Here is an 18697-nt window from a genome sequence, read left to right on the forward strand (position 1 = left end):
CCGAAGGTTACATAGTGAGACTCTTTCCTGAAGTAGAAAAGGGGGAGAAGCAGGAGGAGGAAGAGGATGATGACGAGGAGGAAGGAAATAGCTGGTATATTCAGAACAACTAAAGAACTGATATTCAGAACAAGATGGGGGGGGAGCAGCGCAAAGCCCTTGCCGTGCAAGCCTGGCCACCCAAGTTTAGTCTTTATGGTCTTCATCGAGGCAGAAGAGAATGGATTCCACACGTACCCTCCAACTTCTGCATACTCGTGCCCATAAACACATCACACAGAAATAAATATGTTTTGGTATTTGCAAAGACCAATCTATTTGTCCATCCCGACATGCCTAGGATCATTCAGATGGCGGCATTAAAGGAGGCTTCTTAGAAAACCTGTACTTTCTAAGAACACGGACAGTGAACACAGCTTTACAGAAGTCCCTCATCAGAACAGATCTGCTGAAGCAAGACTGGGGTGGATAGAAGGGAAGCTCCCAGCAAGTGGGCGGGCTAGGAAATGGCAGCATCAGTAGAATCAAGAGATACGAGTTACTAAGGGTAAGAGCTACTACAGGTCAAAGATCTGGGACTGGAACAACCCCCTAAGAATCCACCTACCCACCACTAGAGAGGCTACTGGGAGACTGTTCTTTGTACAGAACACCACTAGAGAGGCTACTGGGAGACTGTTCCTTGTACAGAACATCACTAGGGAGGCTACTGTGAGACTGTTCTTTGTACAGAACATCACTAGGGAGGCTACTGTGAGACTGTTCTTTGTACAGAACATCACTAGAGAGGCTACTGTGAGACTGTTCCTTGTACAGAACATCACTAGAGAGGCTACTGGGAGACTGTTCTTTGTACAGAACACCACTAGAGAGGCTACTGTGAGACTGTTCCTTGTACAGAACATCACTAGAGAGGCTACTGGGAGACTGTTCCTTGTACAGAACATCACTAGAGAGGCTACTGGGAGACTGTTCCTTGTACAGAACACCACTAGGGTCACCCGTCATCCTGGGTAGCAGCACAGCCTGAACGCAGAACCAGAGCAGGGCCAAATCCTCCACGGCGCTTAACTGGAAGCTGTGCCAAGCATAAACAGTTTGTGGCACGCTCTCAGCGTGGCTTCCGAGCCATCAGGGTGACTGAGCTTGGGATTCACTGTACTTGGAATGAATGGTGGTTACTTGGAATTAAGCCCAATATTGGAGGGAACGGGGAGGTGGCTCAGTCAGTACACTGCGTGCTGTACAAGTGTGAGAACCTACGGTGTGATCCCCGGCACTCACTGAAAAGCCTGGCTGAGGAAGTCTGAAACCCAGCACTAAAGACAGACAGATGCCCGGAGCTCGTTGGCCAGCCAGTCTAGCCCAGCCAATTAGCAGCAGGCTCAGTGAGAGACCCTGCCTCCAAAATAAGGTGGCAGCAATTGAGGGAGACACCTGACTTCCGCCCTGGGTCTCCATGTACACACGCGTGCACACACATATGTATACACTTACACACATACATGCTCACACACAAACACATGCATACACCTCACACAACAGTCAGATATTGGAAATAAGTCTAAGATTTTTCAGTTCTGATAGAAAAACAGGAAAAGTAGTTAATTGGTTTTTTTTTTTTAACAAACATTTCTGTGGCATTTTCTACGTGCTAGGTGTACTTATGGCTTCTATAAATAGCAACTAGTTTAAACTTCGCATTGAAGACATAACATAACTACTGTTATTATACAGATTTACTGATGAGGAACCGAGGCATACCGGGATAACTATGGTCACATGGCTAACAGTGAGCCAGAGCAGAGCCAAACTCTAACTTTGAAGTCCAGGCTATTACCTATTATTTGGTGACAAAAGATCAGAAATCTTAGTAATTACAGAGCTAAAAGAAGCCAGTAATACATCAGCCTAGGCCAGTCATCTTTAAGATTTTTTTTTTTAAGGTAAGGGGTTGGGGATCTTCAGGCAAAGTAGGCAGGGCTGCCAGACCTAGATAATCAGGTCAAGAAGCACACAGCAGCTTTCTAGTTCCCGGCCCTTCTCTAACTCTGATAACTTGTATGGCCTGCATCCCTCATTCAGTACTGAGTCCAGCACAGGTTATCCCAGCTACCCTCTGAGTGGAGGGTGGTGGTGGGGCCAGCGTGGGGGTATGTGTGTGGGGGTGCAGGTGTGTTTGGGTATGTGCTCAAGTGGGTATGGAGGCCAGAGGTCAAAGTCAAGTGTCTTCCTCAATCATCCTCTGCTTTCTGCATCATCATCGTCATCTCAGCTGGTGCTGTGGTTGGTGCTGTGGTTGCTGTGGTTGGTGTTGTTGCTGTGGTTGGTGCTGTTGGTGTTGTTGCTGTGGTTGGTGCTGTTGGTGTTGTTGTTGTGGTTGGTGTTGCTGCTGTGGTTGGTGTTGCTATGGTTGCTATGGTTGGTATTGTTGTTATGGTTGCTGTGGTTGGTGTAGTTGGTGTGGTTGGTGTAGTTGGTGTGGTTGGTGCTGGTGGTTGTGGTATGGTGTTAAGAAAGGGCCTCACTATGTAGCTCTGACTTGAATGAAACTCATTACATAGACCAGGCTGGCCTTGACCTCACAAAAATTCTGCCCCTGCCTGTGCCTCTTTCCTCTTCTCTCTCTTCCTCTGCCTCAGTGCTAGAGTTAAAGGTGTGCACCACAAACCCTAGTTTTACCTTGTTTTTGAGACAGGCCCAGCATCAGTCTAGCCTGCCTGTCTCCTTGGCACTGAGCTCTGCATGCCGTCAGGCTCTGGCGTGGGTGCTAGTGTCTGAGAGCAGTCTGCCTGTCTCCTCGGCACTGAGCTCTGCATGCCGTCAGGCTCTGGCATGGGTACTAGTGTCTGAGCACAGGTCCTCAAGCTTCCGACAGGCACTCTACCAATCGCACCATCTCCCCAGTCCCCACTTTCCTTTAAAACCTACATTCTACCTTCCGAGTCTGACTACAGACCCTCGGGATAGGACTGATGGCTTCTAGCTCTGTAACCGCACCCTCAGCACACTGTCCCCCTGACCAAAGCATCCCTGTCACATTGAGGGGATGGAGCAATGATGCAGACTGCATCCACAAGTCCTAGATGAAAGGCTCCTCCAGACACAGGTGTTCATTCTCGTGTCCTACGCATCTTCCCTTTCTCCTTACACACACTCACACAAGTGCACACCAGTTCCTAAGGCTAAACCTGCAAAGACGGTTAGGCACAAGAAACCATTGCCTTGCAGAGGCGCAGTGGTGCACATCTGTAATTCCAGCGCTCGAGAGGGCCAGAGGCAGTGGTTATCGGTGAGTTCGAGGCCAGCTGGTCTACAGAGAGTTTCTGGACAGCCAGAGCTACATAGAGAGACGCTGTCTCAAAACAAAACAGAACAGAAACCATCAGCTTGGAAGGTGGAGGCCGGGGGATCAGGGATTCATCTTCTTGGCTATATAAAAAGTTCAAGGCTTCTCTCAAAATGACAATGACTGAAACAATTCCTCACAGGACACCGACCTGTGAGAGAGAAAACTCTGCTGCCAACACGGCAGCCAGTTTGTCTGGGACACCTCATCCTCACCTGGATTTCTGTAGCTAAGCCCAGTCGGATTAAACGTGCCTTTCTCCCTGATAAAAATCTAAAAGTATGAACCAAATAAAGACACAATTTTTTTTTAATAAAGACACTGTCACTACAGTGAGCTAGCTAGAAAAAGCTGTAAACACCACCAAAACCTTAGGAAATCTTCCCTAGGGACAAGCTCAGAGGATATGCAGAGCAACCCCACTATGCCTCCCTGGCCTCTGTGACTGCATTTTGAAAAAGGCTCGGAAACAAATACTCAAGCGAAACTTTATTCTCAAATCCACACAATTCCTCTGAAGAGTTAGACACCTGCACGCTCTTTCCACAGTGTAGCCCAGTCAAATTCCCCAGCTGAGCCACTTCTCACCCCCCTGGGTGACAGCCTTACCTTACAGTCCAGCGGTTCTGGTGGCCACAGCACTACTGTTCCCGGAGGCCAGCCGCCGGGCTCTGGGGTCTGCAGTACGGGTAGAGCCGAGTCCTGACGGGGTGACCCTTAGCTACAAGCAATGTGAGCAAAGGTGGCAATTATCAGAGAGGAAAGCAGGAAGGCACTAGCTAATATCAGGGTCACTCTGAGGAAGGACGCCAGTGTGTAAGGCCCATGGGGCTCTTCGTCCCTGGGGACCTCTAGCAGCTTACTATTCCTGGAACAGCATCCCACACTCTGGGTCTGTTCTCAGGAGAGCCCGACGCAGAACTGTGAATCTTCCCTGGGAGCGCAAAGCAAGGTCTGAACATTGGGCCTGCACGGTGCCCATCTGGTCTGTAGGCTGAGTGCCGAGAGGGCAAAAGGTACCCAACCCATCCTCACAAAAATGCAGAAACAAACAACTGAGTTCTCATTTCCCAGCTAACTTCTGGATAAATTGACAGGATCTTCAAGCCCCAGAGGGCTAGACTGAAAAGCAAGACAAAAAATAAGCAACAAAATGTCTTCCAATTTTCCATTTCCTCCCCCGGATTCTGATCAGGCCCAGTCAGGCATCAGAGTGAGCAAGAGGGGCTGGGAAACCAGCCTAAGCTGGTGAAGTACCTACCACCCAAGCTTCAGGTTGAGTTCAGACCCCTAGGGCCCACATAAAAGGTGGCACCCCTGGCACATGTCAGAAACAGGAGGACGCCTGAAGCTCGCTGGTCAGCCAGCTGAGCCAAACTGGTGAGCTCCAGGTTCAGGAAGAGACTGTCTCAAACAGTAAGGTGGAAGACAAGCAAGGAAGACAGCTCTGGCTTCTACACACGCTTACAAGTGCATTCACATGCATACATGGGCACGATACACACCCTCATATGCACAGACATGAAAGGTGGGCATGGCACTAAAATACTCAGCATGGAAAAGCATTTGCTGCCAATCCTGACAACCCAAGTTGCATCCCTGGAATCTGCACGGCAGGAGGAGAGAACTTGGTCCTACATGTTGTCCTCTGACCTCCGCATGCATAGTGTAACACACACGTGCCTGCACATACACAACACATAAATAAATGCTCTGGCCGGGTGGTGGTGGCACACGCCTTTAATCCCAGCACTTGGAAAGCAGAGGTAGGTGGATCTCTGCCAGTTCGAGGCCAGCCTGGTCTACAGAACTAGTTCCAGGACAGAGAAACCCCATCTTAAAAAAACAAAATAAATAAATAAATACACACATACACACATACTCTTTTTTTACAGTGAGCACAAATCCGGCTTGGCGGCATGCCCTGCTACACAACACTGTGATCCAGCACCACCAAGGGACAGCCTCTTCCGGTTTGTAAACCCTCTCTTCTCCAGAGCCTGCCCTGCCTTTAGTCCTTGCCTGTGGGGACTTTAGTTACTTAAATCTGGAGCACTCCTCCTCTTCCTCCTCTTTTTGGTTATTTGAGAAAGGGTTTCTCTGTATAGCCCTGGCCTTCCTGGAACTTGTTCAGTAGACCAGGCTGGCCTGAACTCAGAGATCCGCCTGCCTCTGCCTCCTGAGTGTTGGGATTAAAGGAGTGCGCCACCACCGCCCGGCTTCCAGCATTCTTTAGTCTCCTTAATATTTTCATAGCTGGTACTCGCGTTTGCTCAGAACGACAGCGGTCATACACGTTAGTGCTTCGCTCATTTTCAAGGCCCAGCAGTATTTCCTTGGGTGGACACAGCCCATTCTACCAGGTTATGCCTCAGCTAGTTAGTGGACAACTAGGCTGTCGCTATTGGGCTATTACGAGTGATCAAGTACATGAACTTGTCTGAACACTGTTTTAAATTCTTTTGTGAAAATACATACAAGTGGAATTACTGGGTCACATGATAACTATGATAAACTTCTCAAAGAACTGCCAAAAGGCGTCTCAAAGCAACTACACTTACTTCCATAAGTGATTCGCGAAACAATTTACCCGCCTTATTTATCATATCTGTCCTACCAGTTCAAAGGATGGCCTTGAGCTCCTACCCTCCCGCCTTCTCCTAGGTGCTAGGATTGCAGACCTAAGCCACTGCACCCAGCTCCCCAGCTTTGCGGCACGATCCTCAGTAGCTAAGAATCTGGACAACTCTTCATGCTTTTCATATCGGTCTTATTCTTTCGAGAAAGGTCTGTTTATCTTTTATTATTCTTGAGGCACTGGACTTCTTCATGTAGTCTGGGCACAGCTCTTCATCAGAGATAATTTACAAGGGTTTCTCACAGTCTGTAGCTATTTTCATTGTATGAAATGATGTCCTTGTAAATTTTTATAAAATTTGATAAAATCAAATAAATCAAATTCATCTATTTCCTTCTCATTTTCCCTTGTTCTTTCTGTGTCACATCTAAAGATGACAGGACACCAGCCACAAAGGGCACATTTCCAAGGTAATGGGAATCTCTACTGTGTTCTTCTATGAATTTTACAGATTTATTTTTTATATTTAGATTATGGCCCATTTGGGTTAGTTGTTTGGTTGTTTGTTTCGGTGTTTTGAGACAGGCTTTTTCTGTGCAACAGCCCTGGCTGTTGTGGAACTCACTCTGTATACCAGGCTGGCCTCAAACTCACAGAGATCTGCCTGCCCCTTCCTCCTGACCACTGGGTTAAAGGCGTGCCCACCACTGCCTGGCTTTGGGTGGGTATTTTTATCTAGTGTGATGAAAGGAATCTAGCTTTATTCTTTAGTGTGTGGATTACCAGTGACTTCTGTATCCTTTGTTGAAAACAGTACCCCGTTGGTACATTTACCATCCTTGGTCAAAACCAATTGATCGTAAATGAAGTGCCTATATTATTAATTGATATTTACAGGTTAATTTTCCCCAAACAGGAAGTCAGACTTCGGTCTTTCATTATACACTCCTTATAGTGTTAGCCCATGAATATGTATTGTTTTATAAAAGCAATTTTAAAGCTAATTACTTAAAGATAATCTTGATTATATAATGTCAAGACAGGATTAGCCAGTCAGTTTTTACATTAAATATTAAACATATTAAAATACAGAAGTGGTGACCAAGGAGAGAGCTGAGTGGGGGAGAACTCTTGCCCAGCATGCGCGTGAGTCAGTTCAGTTCCTGTTAAAAGGAGAGCATGGATGCGTGGGTGGGAGGATGTATGAACAGACAGACAGATGGAAATGCAAAGTGATGTAGAAATTCCCTTGACATTCAGATACTGATGTTGTGTTTTAAACACTTATGGGAAAAATATCATAGTTTGAAATACTAACAGCCAAAGGGAAGGTGTTAGGAGACAGGTCTCTTTGAGGTGAGCAAGACCCCCTCATTGGTGGGATCCGTGCAGGTATTAACCCCCAGTGCGCCCTGTCCCTCCCATCATACAAGGACACAGCAGGACTGCATCATCTATGAACCAGGAAGTGGGCATCGCCAGCCGTGGATCTGCTGGAACACTGACAGTGGAGACTCCGGAATGTGGGGAACAAATGTCACGGTTTATAAACTGCCTGTACTTGACAGTAATTTGCAATAGACTAGATTTGAAAAGATAGAGTAAGGAGTAGATTCTCAGAGAAAAAGCAAAATCTGTACCATTTAATTACAGGATCCCAAAGATCAGCGGGGTTTGTATTTGCCGCAGAACACACGGGACCAGACTCCAGTCTGTCTTCCGGCCTTCCGACACGCTCAGCACAGCTCCCTGGGTCCCGTCCCCGACCACTGAACCACAGCTGCAGGGCCCGGAGCTCAGACACATGTACGCTGGCATATGCGTGCGTATTTACGGACCTATATACACTATCACCTTAAAGTTCACTCAAGTTCTGATTTGTGCTCTTAATCAACAACCAAAGCACTGACTGACTGTTCCACCAAGGAGACTTCGGGCATTTTTAATTGATCTCTGGTGGTGGTTTTTTTTCTCTTTTCTACTTTTATTATTCTAAAGGCAACACAGAAATCCGGATTCCTAGTGGGAACAGCTACGGGAAGACGGTGCCATGGCATCCCAGGAGAGACTTTGGGAGTCAGTAGGTCAGCCACCCAACTGATGCGGAATCTCGGGTCAAGGCGGGTCATTAACTGGTGTCCGAATTTGCTGTCACTCAAGCTCCTAATTCCACTGTGCCTGCCTGACTCCTCCACCTGATGACTGACTCTAGAAGGTGATAAGTCCCCACATAGCATCCATGACAAGGGCACCACCCAACTAACTATTAAGCTCGGATACTTGCCAGTAGTCAGAACCCAGCACAAAGGGACATCACGAGGCCTTCTATGACTAAGAAAAGCTGCAGTCTCGCCAAGGACTGTTTACCAAAACAGACAATGGAGATACATATTTATACGTCCATCATCGCTCTATAAATCACGTATTATTCAACTAATTAAAATCACAGGAATTTTCCCTTAAAGTCGGCCTATAAAACTAATTTTTGAGTTTGTCATTTGCCTATCTTTTTTCTTTCTAGATTTTTCTTCATCAATCATTGAAAATTTTTCTGTTTGTTCTTTGACAATTTCACACACTTCTGTGTGTGTGTGTATATAAATAATAAATTGATCATTTTCTTTCTCAATTTGAAATAAAATTCAAAGAAGTAACAGGTGGTCAGAAAAAGGTGTAATTATGGTTTCTTCTTTTTTTTCTTTGTCTAACTTTTCATCCAGGACCAATTTTTAATAATTTACTTATCTTTATCCTATTTTCCACTGATAAACTCTAACCCCATAGGTAATAATAAAATATGCTCCATACTTTTATTGATGAAAATCAGCACAGAGAGCAGCAGATGAGATAGACTACCTCAGAAATGGACAAATAATTTATATAAAAAGCCATTATGAAGAGAAAATGTGCACACATGCTTGCCTTTCTGGACACAGGGACAGCTGTGCTGCCTCAAGCCCCTCTCCTGCCCAAAGCGGCCCAGTTTCCCAGCTCACATCTCCCCACCCTTCCCCTCCACTCCTCCTGTTCCTCCTTTACTTCATTAGGTCGACAATCTGGCTACATCATCACTTCTCATAAGAAATCCAGAAAGGACACATGCCTGGCTGTAGGGAGAGGGCTAATAGCAGTCTCTTGAGCCACTGTGGTTTTCAGTGCTGCATACAGTTCAAGATTCAGAAAATATGCCGGCGGCTTAACACACTGTAAAACAAGACAGGAGATCCCACAGAACACAGGTTTGTGTTTGTGCGAGACTCTACAAGCACCCGAAACAGAGGACACGAACTAGACCTATGGATTACCAGGGTACATGGGCTTCTGAATAGAGCTGCCTGCTTCCTTAGACTCAGCAAGCTGTAAAGCACCCTCTTCTGTGCACGGTTTAAGTATGCAGAGAACTCGCTCACATCTTCTGCTGAAAGAGAGAAAGCAAGGCATCTCAACCACAGACCTAGCGAGGGAAGCCAACTCCTGACCACTCCTAGAGAGAGAGGCTTTGTCTTTGTTTTTAAATACATTCCCCACGTCTCCCCTGGCCTGCCCCAATCTGAGGACCCAACCTAGGGCACTGGTGAGGCAAATGCTCTACCACTGATCTAAATGTTCGGTCCCGAGGTTCACATCTTAATGCTGCCTTCCCATACTAAATGAGTGTGTAGCCCTCATGGCCGCCACTCACCATGGCCGCCACTCACCATGGCCGCCACTCACCATGGCTGTCACTCACTACACAGAGCCAAGCAGTGGATTAGTACCACATGAGGGACACTTGATGGGACTGAGCACACTCCACACGGGGTGGTGTAACTCATCTCTTGAGATTCCTGGGTCACCCTTCACCAGCTGTCCTCAGAGCCCCTAGCTTGGCAACACAGGGCATCACAGTTCACAGGTTACCCGACGTCACGGAGGAACCAGGGAACAGAAAGGTGTTATCAGGGGAACGGTTAGCTTCAGGACAGCCATCAGGACAGCCAAGCTCCTGCTATAAACTGTCCCTAAAGTGATGCTCCACAGGTGGGACAGAACCATGTCAAAGCATGCACTCTGAACTAAGGAAAATCTGAGTGTACCAGCATAGCTGAGCTCCCGAAGGTGAAGGGGACTGACACAGGAGAGCTCTCTAAAGTAGGAAGGGTCTCCACTGAACTCGTCATCTTCTTCAAGAGGATCCTACTACATAATCCTGCAAAATACAATAACCTGGCTACAAACTGCATCCTGCAGGTTTAGTTAGATCGTGGATAAAAACATCAAGGGGCAGGAGGACATCTGAGTAAATTTTAATATGGTTATATTACATGATGTGATTAAAGCAACATTAAATTCTTTCCCTAGAACATCACTGTTCTTGGGAGATCTGCAAGAATATTTAGAGAAGAAAGCTCTGACGTCTGAAACGTGCCTCGAACAGCTCAGGAAGAATTGTGTGTGCGTGTGTGTACATGTGTGTGATGTGTGTGTGTGTGATGTCTGTGTGTCGTGTGATGTGTATGTAGTAGAGCAGGGGGAAAAGATGGGGTACAAGTAATGAAAGCAGAGCAAACGCAGTAAGAAGCAGAAGGTGTGAGCCTGGGCGAGGAGACTATGGTGCTGATCATGTCTGCAGCTCTTCTGCTGACAGCATAGAACACTAGAACCGCTGTCTGGGGCAGCAGATGTCAAAGCTGCCCTATCAGGCTTAGGATGGCACAGTCCTGTTCACACTTGGGGCGGGGATCCTTCACTCCATCACCTCCAGTCAGAGCCCTCCACCCTGCTCAAGACTGGAAACACCTGAAGTTGAAGGCCTGTGGGCGTTACTGCTGCTGAGGATTCGGGAGAACTGGCTGAACTCCTCTGATCACACACCACCTTTGGAGGTCCCACAGAGCAGAACGACTACCCTGATGTTAGCTGCCTTTCCACTGTTGGGCCTTAGTCATGGGGAAGAGTAAAGGATCTGGTGCCATTTAGTACTGACAACTTGACAGCCTGGAGGCAGGCCTCTGAGCACCTCTGTGAGGGCGTCTGGATCCGGGTTAGCCTGAGTAGTCTGGTGGGTTATCTAACTGATGTGGGTGGGGCCATTACATAAGCAGGGAATCACTGAGGGGCAAGCTGAGCACCAGCAACCGTGCGCTGTGTGTTCTTTGCTGCCTGGCTACAGATGCAAGGACTTCCATACCACAACAGACAGCCCACTGGAGTCGCGAGCTGGAAGAACATTTCTCCCCTAAGATGTTGTTTATCACAGCAATGGGAAAAGAAACCAAGATTGTGCTGAGGACAAAGACCACCGCCCAAAATTCTATTTCTCTAGGATTGAAAAAATAAGAAACAGCACAGGGTCACATGCCTTCAATCCCCGCACTGGGAGGCAGATTCAAGTGAATCTCTGTTGAGTTCCAGAATAGCCTGATTTACAGAGAAAGTTCCAGGTCAACCAGGGCTACACAGCAAGGCTGTAAGTTAAATAGCTTTAAAAAAACTCCTGTTTAAAACTCTCCTGTTGAGCCGGGCAGTGGTGGAGCACGACTTTAATCCCAGCACTTGGGAAGCAGAGGCAGGCGGATCTCTGAGTTCAAGGCCAGCCTGGTCTACAAGAGCGAGTTCCAGGACAGGAACCAAAAGCTACGGAGAAACCCTGTCTCAAAAAATCAAAAAAAAAAAAAAAAAAAAAAAACAACAACAAAAAACCTCTCCTGTTGGATTTACGATGAATGCCAGTTCACTTTTCTTCCAAAGTTCCCAAACTCAATTAGAACAATGCAGACCTCTGGTCTAGACCCCTCAGAGAAAACATCTTTCATGACTGAGATTTCCAACAAGATCATTCAGGAAGCCAGTGCCCCTCCCTTCCTGACCCTCATCCATCTCCCTCCAAAGCACAGGGACTTGGGAGCAGCACAGAAGGACCACATGGTCTGTTCTGTGATCACAGACACCACCAACAAAACAAAACCCAGCAGACATCACTCAATCTCATGACTAAGAGTTTTCAGGGGACGAGGTCAAGGCTTGTTTGTACCTTTCAAAGAGAGCTGCGGGCTTCAGAGAGGGAGGTGGAGGGAAGCCCAGCGAGCACACCGTGGCAAGGCTGCCCCGTGTTGGAGCTTGAGTAGTGGCTGCTGCAAGTTGGTAAGGTTTTGACAGTGCTCTGCCCCTCTCTCGTGGCTTTCTGGCTGTAGGTTTGACTGTTGCCCACAGTGAAGAGCACACAGACAGCAAGAAGTCAGAAGAAATGAAGAATTTCTGGAGCCCCATTACCCCTAAATAAAAGTTATCCAGTCAAGGGCAAACCATTTCACCCACAGACCTAACTAACAATGAGAACTAACGATGGACAGCGTCTTATTAATAATACAGGACACACTGCATTATCCCCTGCAGGCGGATGAGGCCCCATTACCTGAGAAGTTACTCCATGAAAGACCTAAGAGTGGGGAAGCTTTCGTGGATAAGCATGACCCAGTGTCTAAAGGGAAGACATGGATAATTATATGTACATTTTAAAGTCTGCAAGGGGTGAGACACGCTAGAGAAATAAAACAGAAATACATAGGGAAACACAAGGAAAAGGACCTTTAATAGGCATGAGGACGAATTTCTGTCATTGGAAACAATACATACACATTGATCTTTTTTTTTTTTTTTTTTTTTTTTTTTTGGTTTTTCGAGACAGGGTTTCTCTGTGGTTTTGGAGCCTGTCCTGGAACTAGCTCTTGTAGACCAGGCTGGTCTCGAACTCACAGAGATCCGCCTGCCTCTGCCTCCCGAGTGCTGGGATTAAAGGCGTGCGCCACCACCGCCCGGCCATACACATTGATCTTTAGTATTATCTGGGATCATTTGTCAAATTGGGAAAATGCCTTGTTCTTAGGTTTCATACTTCTCATCTTTACGAGAACTCCTCAAATAATCACTGGCTGTCAGACAAGTTCCAGTGGCCTGGGGAGGAGTCTCACGGGGGTTAACTTTAAACCTGGGTTGTGCTGGGGGTGTAGGCCTGGCAGGAACTTCCCACTTGCCTCCCTTGACAAGCCTGTTCTGACGTGATTACAGACTACATCCGGGACTCCATGCTTGCAGGAGATCAAGAACTCCTCCAGAACACATATCCAGAAAGGACGCGTCTCCTCCAGAACACATATCCAGAAAGGACGCATCGCCTCCAGAACACATATCCAGAAAGGACGCGTCTCCTCCAGAACACATATCCAGAAAGGACGCGTCTCCTCCAGAACACATATCCAGAAAGGACGCGTCTCCTCCAGAACACATATCCAGAAAGGACGTGTCTCCTCCAGAACACATATCCAGAAAGGACGCGTCTCCTCCAAAGACCGGGGACAACGGCGGAAGTTCAAGAGCATTGGTCACTGTTGGCAGTTTCTCACCTCTCTCTCTTTATCCCTCCCTCCCACACCCCTCCCCTCCCTGCCCCCCCTCTGTGAGGGGGTGGGTACAGGTGGAGGTTGGTTTACCGGACAGTCACGCTAGAGATTAGCCTATTACGGATAGAGCCTAGCACTGGGAATCTGGAAGCAACACTGAAGGATCACAGAGAAGGGAAAGACCAACTTCCATTTACCTGCCTGATTTTGTGGGGCAGGGAGACTTGAAATAGGGTCTCTCTGTGTAGCCCTGGCTGTCCTGGAACTCACTATGTAGACCAGGCTGACCTCAAACTTACATATATCTGCCTGCCTCTGCCTCCTGAGTGCTGGGAAATGTTCAACTCCCTTAGTCATCAGGGAAATGCAAATAAAAAATACTTTGAGATTTTTATCTTACACCAGTCAGAATGACCAAGATCATTAAGACAGCTCATGCCGGCGAGGATTAGGCTAGGGGAACACTCATCCGTTGCCGGTGGGTACACCGACTAAGGAAATCTGCGTGGTGGTTCCTCAGGAAGCCGTGAATCAATCCACCTCAAGAGCCAGCCTTAGCCATCCCACTCTTGGGCACGAACCCAAACAACTCCCCATCCTGCTAGAGAGACACTTGCTCATCCGTGCTCACTGCCGCTCTATCCTTCGTAGCCAGGAACGGCAAACAGCCTAGAATTCCATCAACTGACGAATTAAATGTCCAGGTGAATGGACAGAGCTACAAAGAATCATCCTGAGGGAGCTAGCCTGTCATTCCTCTCCTAAATCGCTTCTCAGTCAGAGCACTGCTTCCTGCCCAGCTCAGAGTCTCCTCTAACTCACACAGTTATCTGAAGTGGATGTTTGGGTATATGTACCATAACACTCAGCCATGGCAAAATACCTTTTACACATTGACCAGTGCCGGTGGCATATTCGGTATGGCACACTGAACACATCTTAAAGTTGAAAACCATCCTACCATCAATAAACAAACAGGGACAGAAGTGACACACTTTAGCTGGGTGGTGGTGGCGCACGCCTTTAATCCCTTTAATCGCCTTTAATCGGGAGGCAGAGGCAGGTGGATCTCTGTGAGTCTGAGGCCAGCCTGACCTATGTAGAAAAGTTCTAGGTCAGCCAGAGCCACAGAACCAGGCTCCAGCTTCTGTTCCCAGCACGCACAAGGCAGCTCATAACCAACTGAAACTCTAGTTCCAGGGGATCCAATGCCATTTCTGGCTTTCGTGGGCACCAGGCACTTACGTGGTCCATGTGCAGACAAAGCGCCCATACACATGAAATAACAAATAATTTTTAAAAGAGATATGAGAAATTACTTCTTGAGTAAACACCCGTTATCACTTTACACTCATGTTACACCAATGGTAGACTAATGTCAGCAGCAGAGTGAGGCTCAGGGCTGGGAACCCGGCGAGAAGGAACACTCACTCCATTATTCCCTGAAAAAAAGTACATAGATCCCCAACTCCTTTCAGAATTTTAACCCACAATAAGCCGAAACTTTACTTTCAATATTAAATAATTTAGAAGCTTTAAGAGGTCTACACAAAGACTCAAGTGAGACGAGTCAAACAACGGGCAGAGATTTAAGTTATGGCATTAAAATGGGCAAAAAGCCAGTCTTTTCCTCAACTGCCTGGCAGACCACGCAATGTTAACTTTAGACTGGGGTTCCCGGGGTGACGGGGTGATGGTCAGGAGGATGTCCACGCCCAGATTCTCACTTCCTTCTCTACCTCCCCAGTGACTTTCTCAGCAACCACACCCCCTGCTTCCTGGCCCAGTGTTTGAGACCCAGTTAACAGGTTCAGAAAAGAGAGTTGGTAACATTCCCAGCTCACATGTAACTAACTTTCGCAAGTGGTCTTGAGGCCGTCTTTGAGACACGTCGGCCCCCACCTTGCTGAGAAGCTGGTCAGCGTTAACTGCGCCAGCGTTCCGAGGGCTCCACGCTGGAAAGTGCCCTTCTGCAGGCAAGTGGAGCAGACAGATGCCTTTGCCCACCTGTAAGGCCCTGGGCCAGCGGCTGTGGGAGTTACAAGAATGACTGAGATACATTCCTCGCCTTCAAAACTCCAGCAGGAAGAATTTTTACAGGCTAATTAAGAAAGAATGGGACGTGTTAAAGCAAAAACACATACCAACTGCAAAGCACAGAAATTTACTCCCTCTGCCCTTCTCCCCAGGCTGCGGCTGCCCCTCCACCTTCCTGACCACACAGCCCGCATGACACTGCATTTTCTGCAGTGGACTCTATGTTCAAGGGCTGAGGTCATGCCTTGTTTATCTGAGCTCACGGTGCTGATAAACAGAGGCTTGGGTGCAGAGTCATCCCGACGGTGGAGACACTGCATCCTTAGCAACTTGAACCAGACTGTGAGAAGCTTCGCATGGGGCTCCAGAGGCTTGGGACCTAGCACACAGAAGGGAAGACCACATGCTTCATTCGGCATTAAAGTTGTGAAGTAGCTCATCCATGCCATTCCAGGGCGAGGATGTGCAAAACTGTTTATAAGTGTCAGAGAGGGAGCTATGTCTGATGCGCGCGCGCACGTGTGTATGTGTGTGTGTGTGTGTGTATACGCGCGCACGTGTGCGTGTGTGATTTTAAAAACAGTACCTAGAGCCGGGCGGTGGTGGCGCACGCCTTTAATCCCAGCACTTGGGAGGCAGAGGCAGGCGGATCTCTGTGAGTTCGAGACCAGCCTGGTCTACAAGAGCTAGTTCCAGGACAGGCTCCAAAACCACAGAGAAACCCTGTCTCGAAAAACCAAAAAAAAAAAAAAAAAAAAAAAAAAAAACCAAAAACTAAAAACAGTACCTAGAACAAGTCCAAAGTTAAGCTTCAAATGGTACAGCAGGGCTGGGGGGAGCTCAGCTGGGTCAGCACATGAGCAAACGGAAAAGAGGGGCTAGAGAAGGCTCAGAGGCACAGAGCACTTGGGGTTCTTGCAGAAGCAGTGGGTTCACTTCCCAACACCCATATCGTGCTCACAACCACCCGTAACCCCAGTTCCAGGGGATGGGATGCCCGCTGCTGGCCTCCTCAGGCTTCTGAAAGCACAGGGCACACATGTAGACAAGCAGGCACATACATACACATAAAAATTAAAATTGAGAAAAAAGCGCAGTAATGTATACCTGTAACTCTGGCAATAGAGAGACCGAGATAGCCAGGTACAGTAGCTAGGTCCATGAGAGAAGGTGCCTGAGTGTCGTCACCTGAGGCTATCCTGTGAGCTTGTGCCACACACACACACACCTATACATGCTATACTGTTAGAAATCAGAGAAGGTGGTAGGTTAGGGATGTAGCCCCGTGATAACTCTATCTGTGTAGCGGGAATGAGGAGGAAGTACTGCTTCTAATGGAGAGGCGGTTGCCCTTGGTATGGAAGTTCAAGGGGACGGGCAGAGGCTGTTCCACAAACATGGCTGCTGACTGCACAGTACATTCAGTGTGTGCTGCTAGCAAGCTGCGCTATGTCTGTATTAAAGCGAACATAGTTTTCTGTATGTGTAGTAGGCCTCAATCAGCCAGCGAACACACTAGTTCCATAGACCGGCGCTGCCCTCAACCTTGGCCGGAGCTTCTCTCTACAGTGGTCAGCAGTTAACACAGACTCTTAACTGGTTAGAGTGCTGAATTCCCAGCCCTCAATCAGTCTCTCACCTCGCGCACACACACACATGCACACACGCCGAGGCTCAGGGAGCATCACTGAAGAGAGGTAAGAGAGTATTAAGAGGCAGGGTGTAGATGGAAGGAGCTGGGAACGTTGTCTTCTGGACACGACTTGGTGACTGTCACTGCCCTTGAGGACTCACAGAAACGAGAGTGACCTGGACAAGGTCAAACCCAGGGAGACAGACCAGAGGAAGTGGGTGGGAGATGTGCTCTGGGCACCTGGGAGACGGGGGCTGGCAGTGAATATGTTTGAGGTGTATTATTTACATGTATAAAATTACCAAAGAGAGCCGGGCGATGGTGGCGCACGCCTTTAATCCCAGCACTTGGGAGGCAGAGGCAGGCGGATCTCTGTGAGTTCGAGACCAGCCTGGTCTACAAGAGCTAGTTCCAGGACAGGCTCCAAAACCACAGAGAAACCCTGTCTCGAAAAACCAAAAAAAAAAAAAAATTACCAAAGAAAAGGTATTCTGTTAAAATGTAAATGTACTGGGTTGAAGCTGTAGCTCAGTAGTAACACTTAAGCAAAGCCCTGGATAAGATCCCCAACACTTCCCTAAAGAAAACCTTACTGTATTGAAAGAACAAACACAGTGTGGTTTGAACCTAGAATGGGCTATTGTTATTTAGACTAAAAAGGGAAGAAAATCTTGTCACACAATATAGATTAAACCTGCAGACATTCTGTTGTTATGTGAAATAAGCCAGTCACCAAAAGAGTGTAATCTGTGATTCTACTCTCCACTCGGAGACTGAATCTCAAAGTGAAAGCGGTCAGGAGCTTAGAAACAGAGAAGGTGCTGAATGAGGAGTTGGAGGGATCAGGAAACCAGAAGCGGTGTGGGTCAAGAGGGTCCCAGATATGTAGACCACAGCGCATATTCACTGATCACTATTTGACCAAATGCCTCAACGGGGTTAAGACAGCCCCTTGGCTAGGACTTCTACGGCTCTGATAAAATAGCACGACCGCGGGGAGGAAAGTGTTAGTCCATCCTACAGATCTCAGATCATACTCCATCACTAAGGGAAATCAAGGCAAACACTCACGACAGAAACCTGAGAACTTGAACTGCAGCAGACTCCATAGAGAATTTCAGATTACTGGCGTGCTCCTCTTGGCTCGCTCAGCCGGTTTTCTACACCCCAGGACCACCTACCTGCCCAGGGGCGATGATACCAACCAAATGCTATGGGTCCTACCACATCACTCACTAACCAAGAAAATGCCCCCTGGGCCCTTCTTGTGGGAGGCTTGTTCTCAGTAGCGATTTCCCTCTTCCCAGATGACTCTCGTCTGTGCCGAGTTAACATAAAACCGGCCAACGAAAACAGTAACTGGTTTATGTCTCCAACTGTGTATATAAAGTGACTACGTTAAAGAAAACCAGTTAAGGAATGAGATCATGTGGAGGTCAGGGGGCGTCCTGGGGTGCTCTATAGAAGGCGATCAGGGACATCCCCAGCTCCCTCACGGTAGATGAGAAGAAACCGAAGTGACGGCCACTTTAGCTACCAGTCCTTCGCGGAGGAATTTTCCTTTCCCTAGAAGACCTCCCCTTCCTCATCCCAAGTGCTCGACTCTTCTCGGTCCGCTGCAGGTTCGGCCATGGGGCTGCCCTGGCCGTCGGGAATGCCCTTCCCGGCTCACACTCCCTCCCCCGGGAGGTCGCGTCGGCCTGAAGGGCGGGGGTCGGGCC

The 18697-nt window shown here is 47.9% G+C and overlaps 1 protein-coding gene across 1 annotated transcript; it reads right to left on the minus strand.

Annotated features, from left to right (window-relative positions):
* Positions 1 to 2271: 2271 nt before the first annotated feature.
* LOC130866173 (putative uncharacterized protein DDB_G0283431) lies at positions 2272 to 9628 on the minus strand. Its single transcript, XM_057757405.1, has 4 exons — positions 9610 to 9628; positions 4213 to 4283; positions 3964 to 4070; positions 2272 to 2491 (listed from the first exon to the last, which is right to left on the minus strand). Exons 1-4 carry the CDS (start codon positions 9626 to 9628, stop codon positions 2272 to 2274), a joined length of 417 nt encoding a protein of 138 aa, XP_057613388.1.
* Positions 9629 to 18697: the final 9069 nt, after the last annotated feature.

Source organism: Chionomys nivalis, chromosome 25 (genome assembly GCF_950005125.1).
Source record: "Chionomys nivalis chromosome 25, mChiNiv1.1, whole genome shotgun sequence".
In the NCBI taxonomy this organism is placed as follows: domain Eukaryota; kingdom Metazoa; phylum Chordata; class Mammalia; order Rodentia; family Cricetidae; genus Chionomys; species Chionomys nivalis.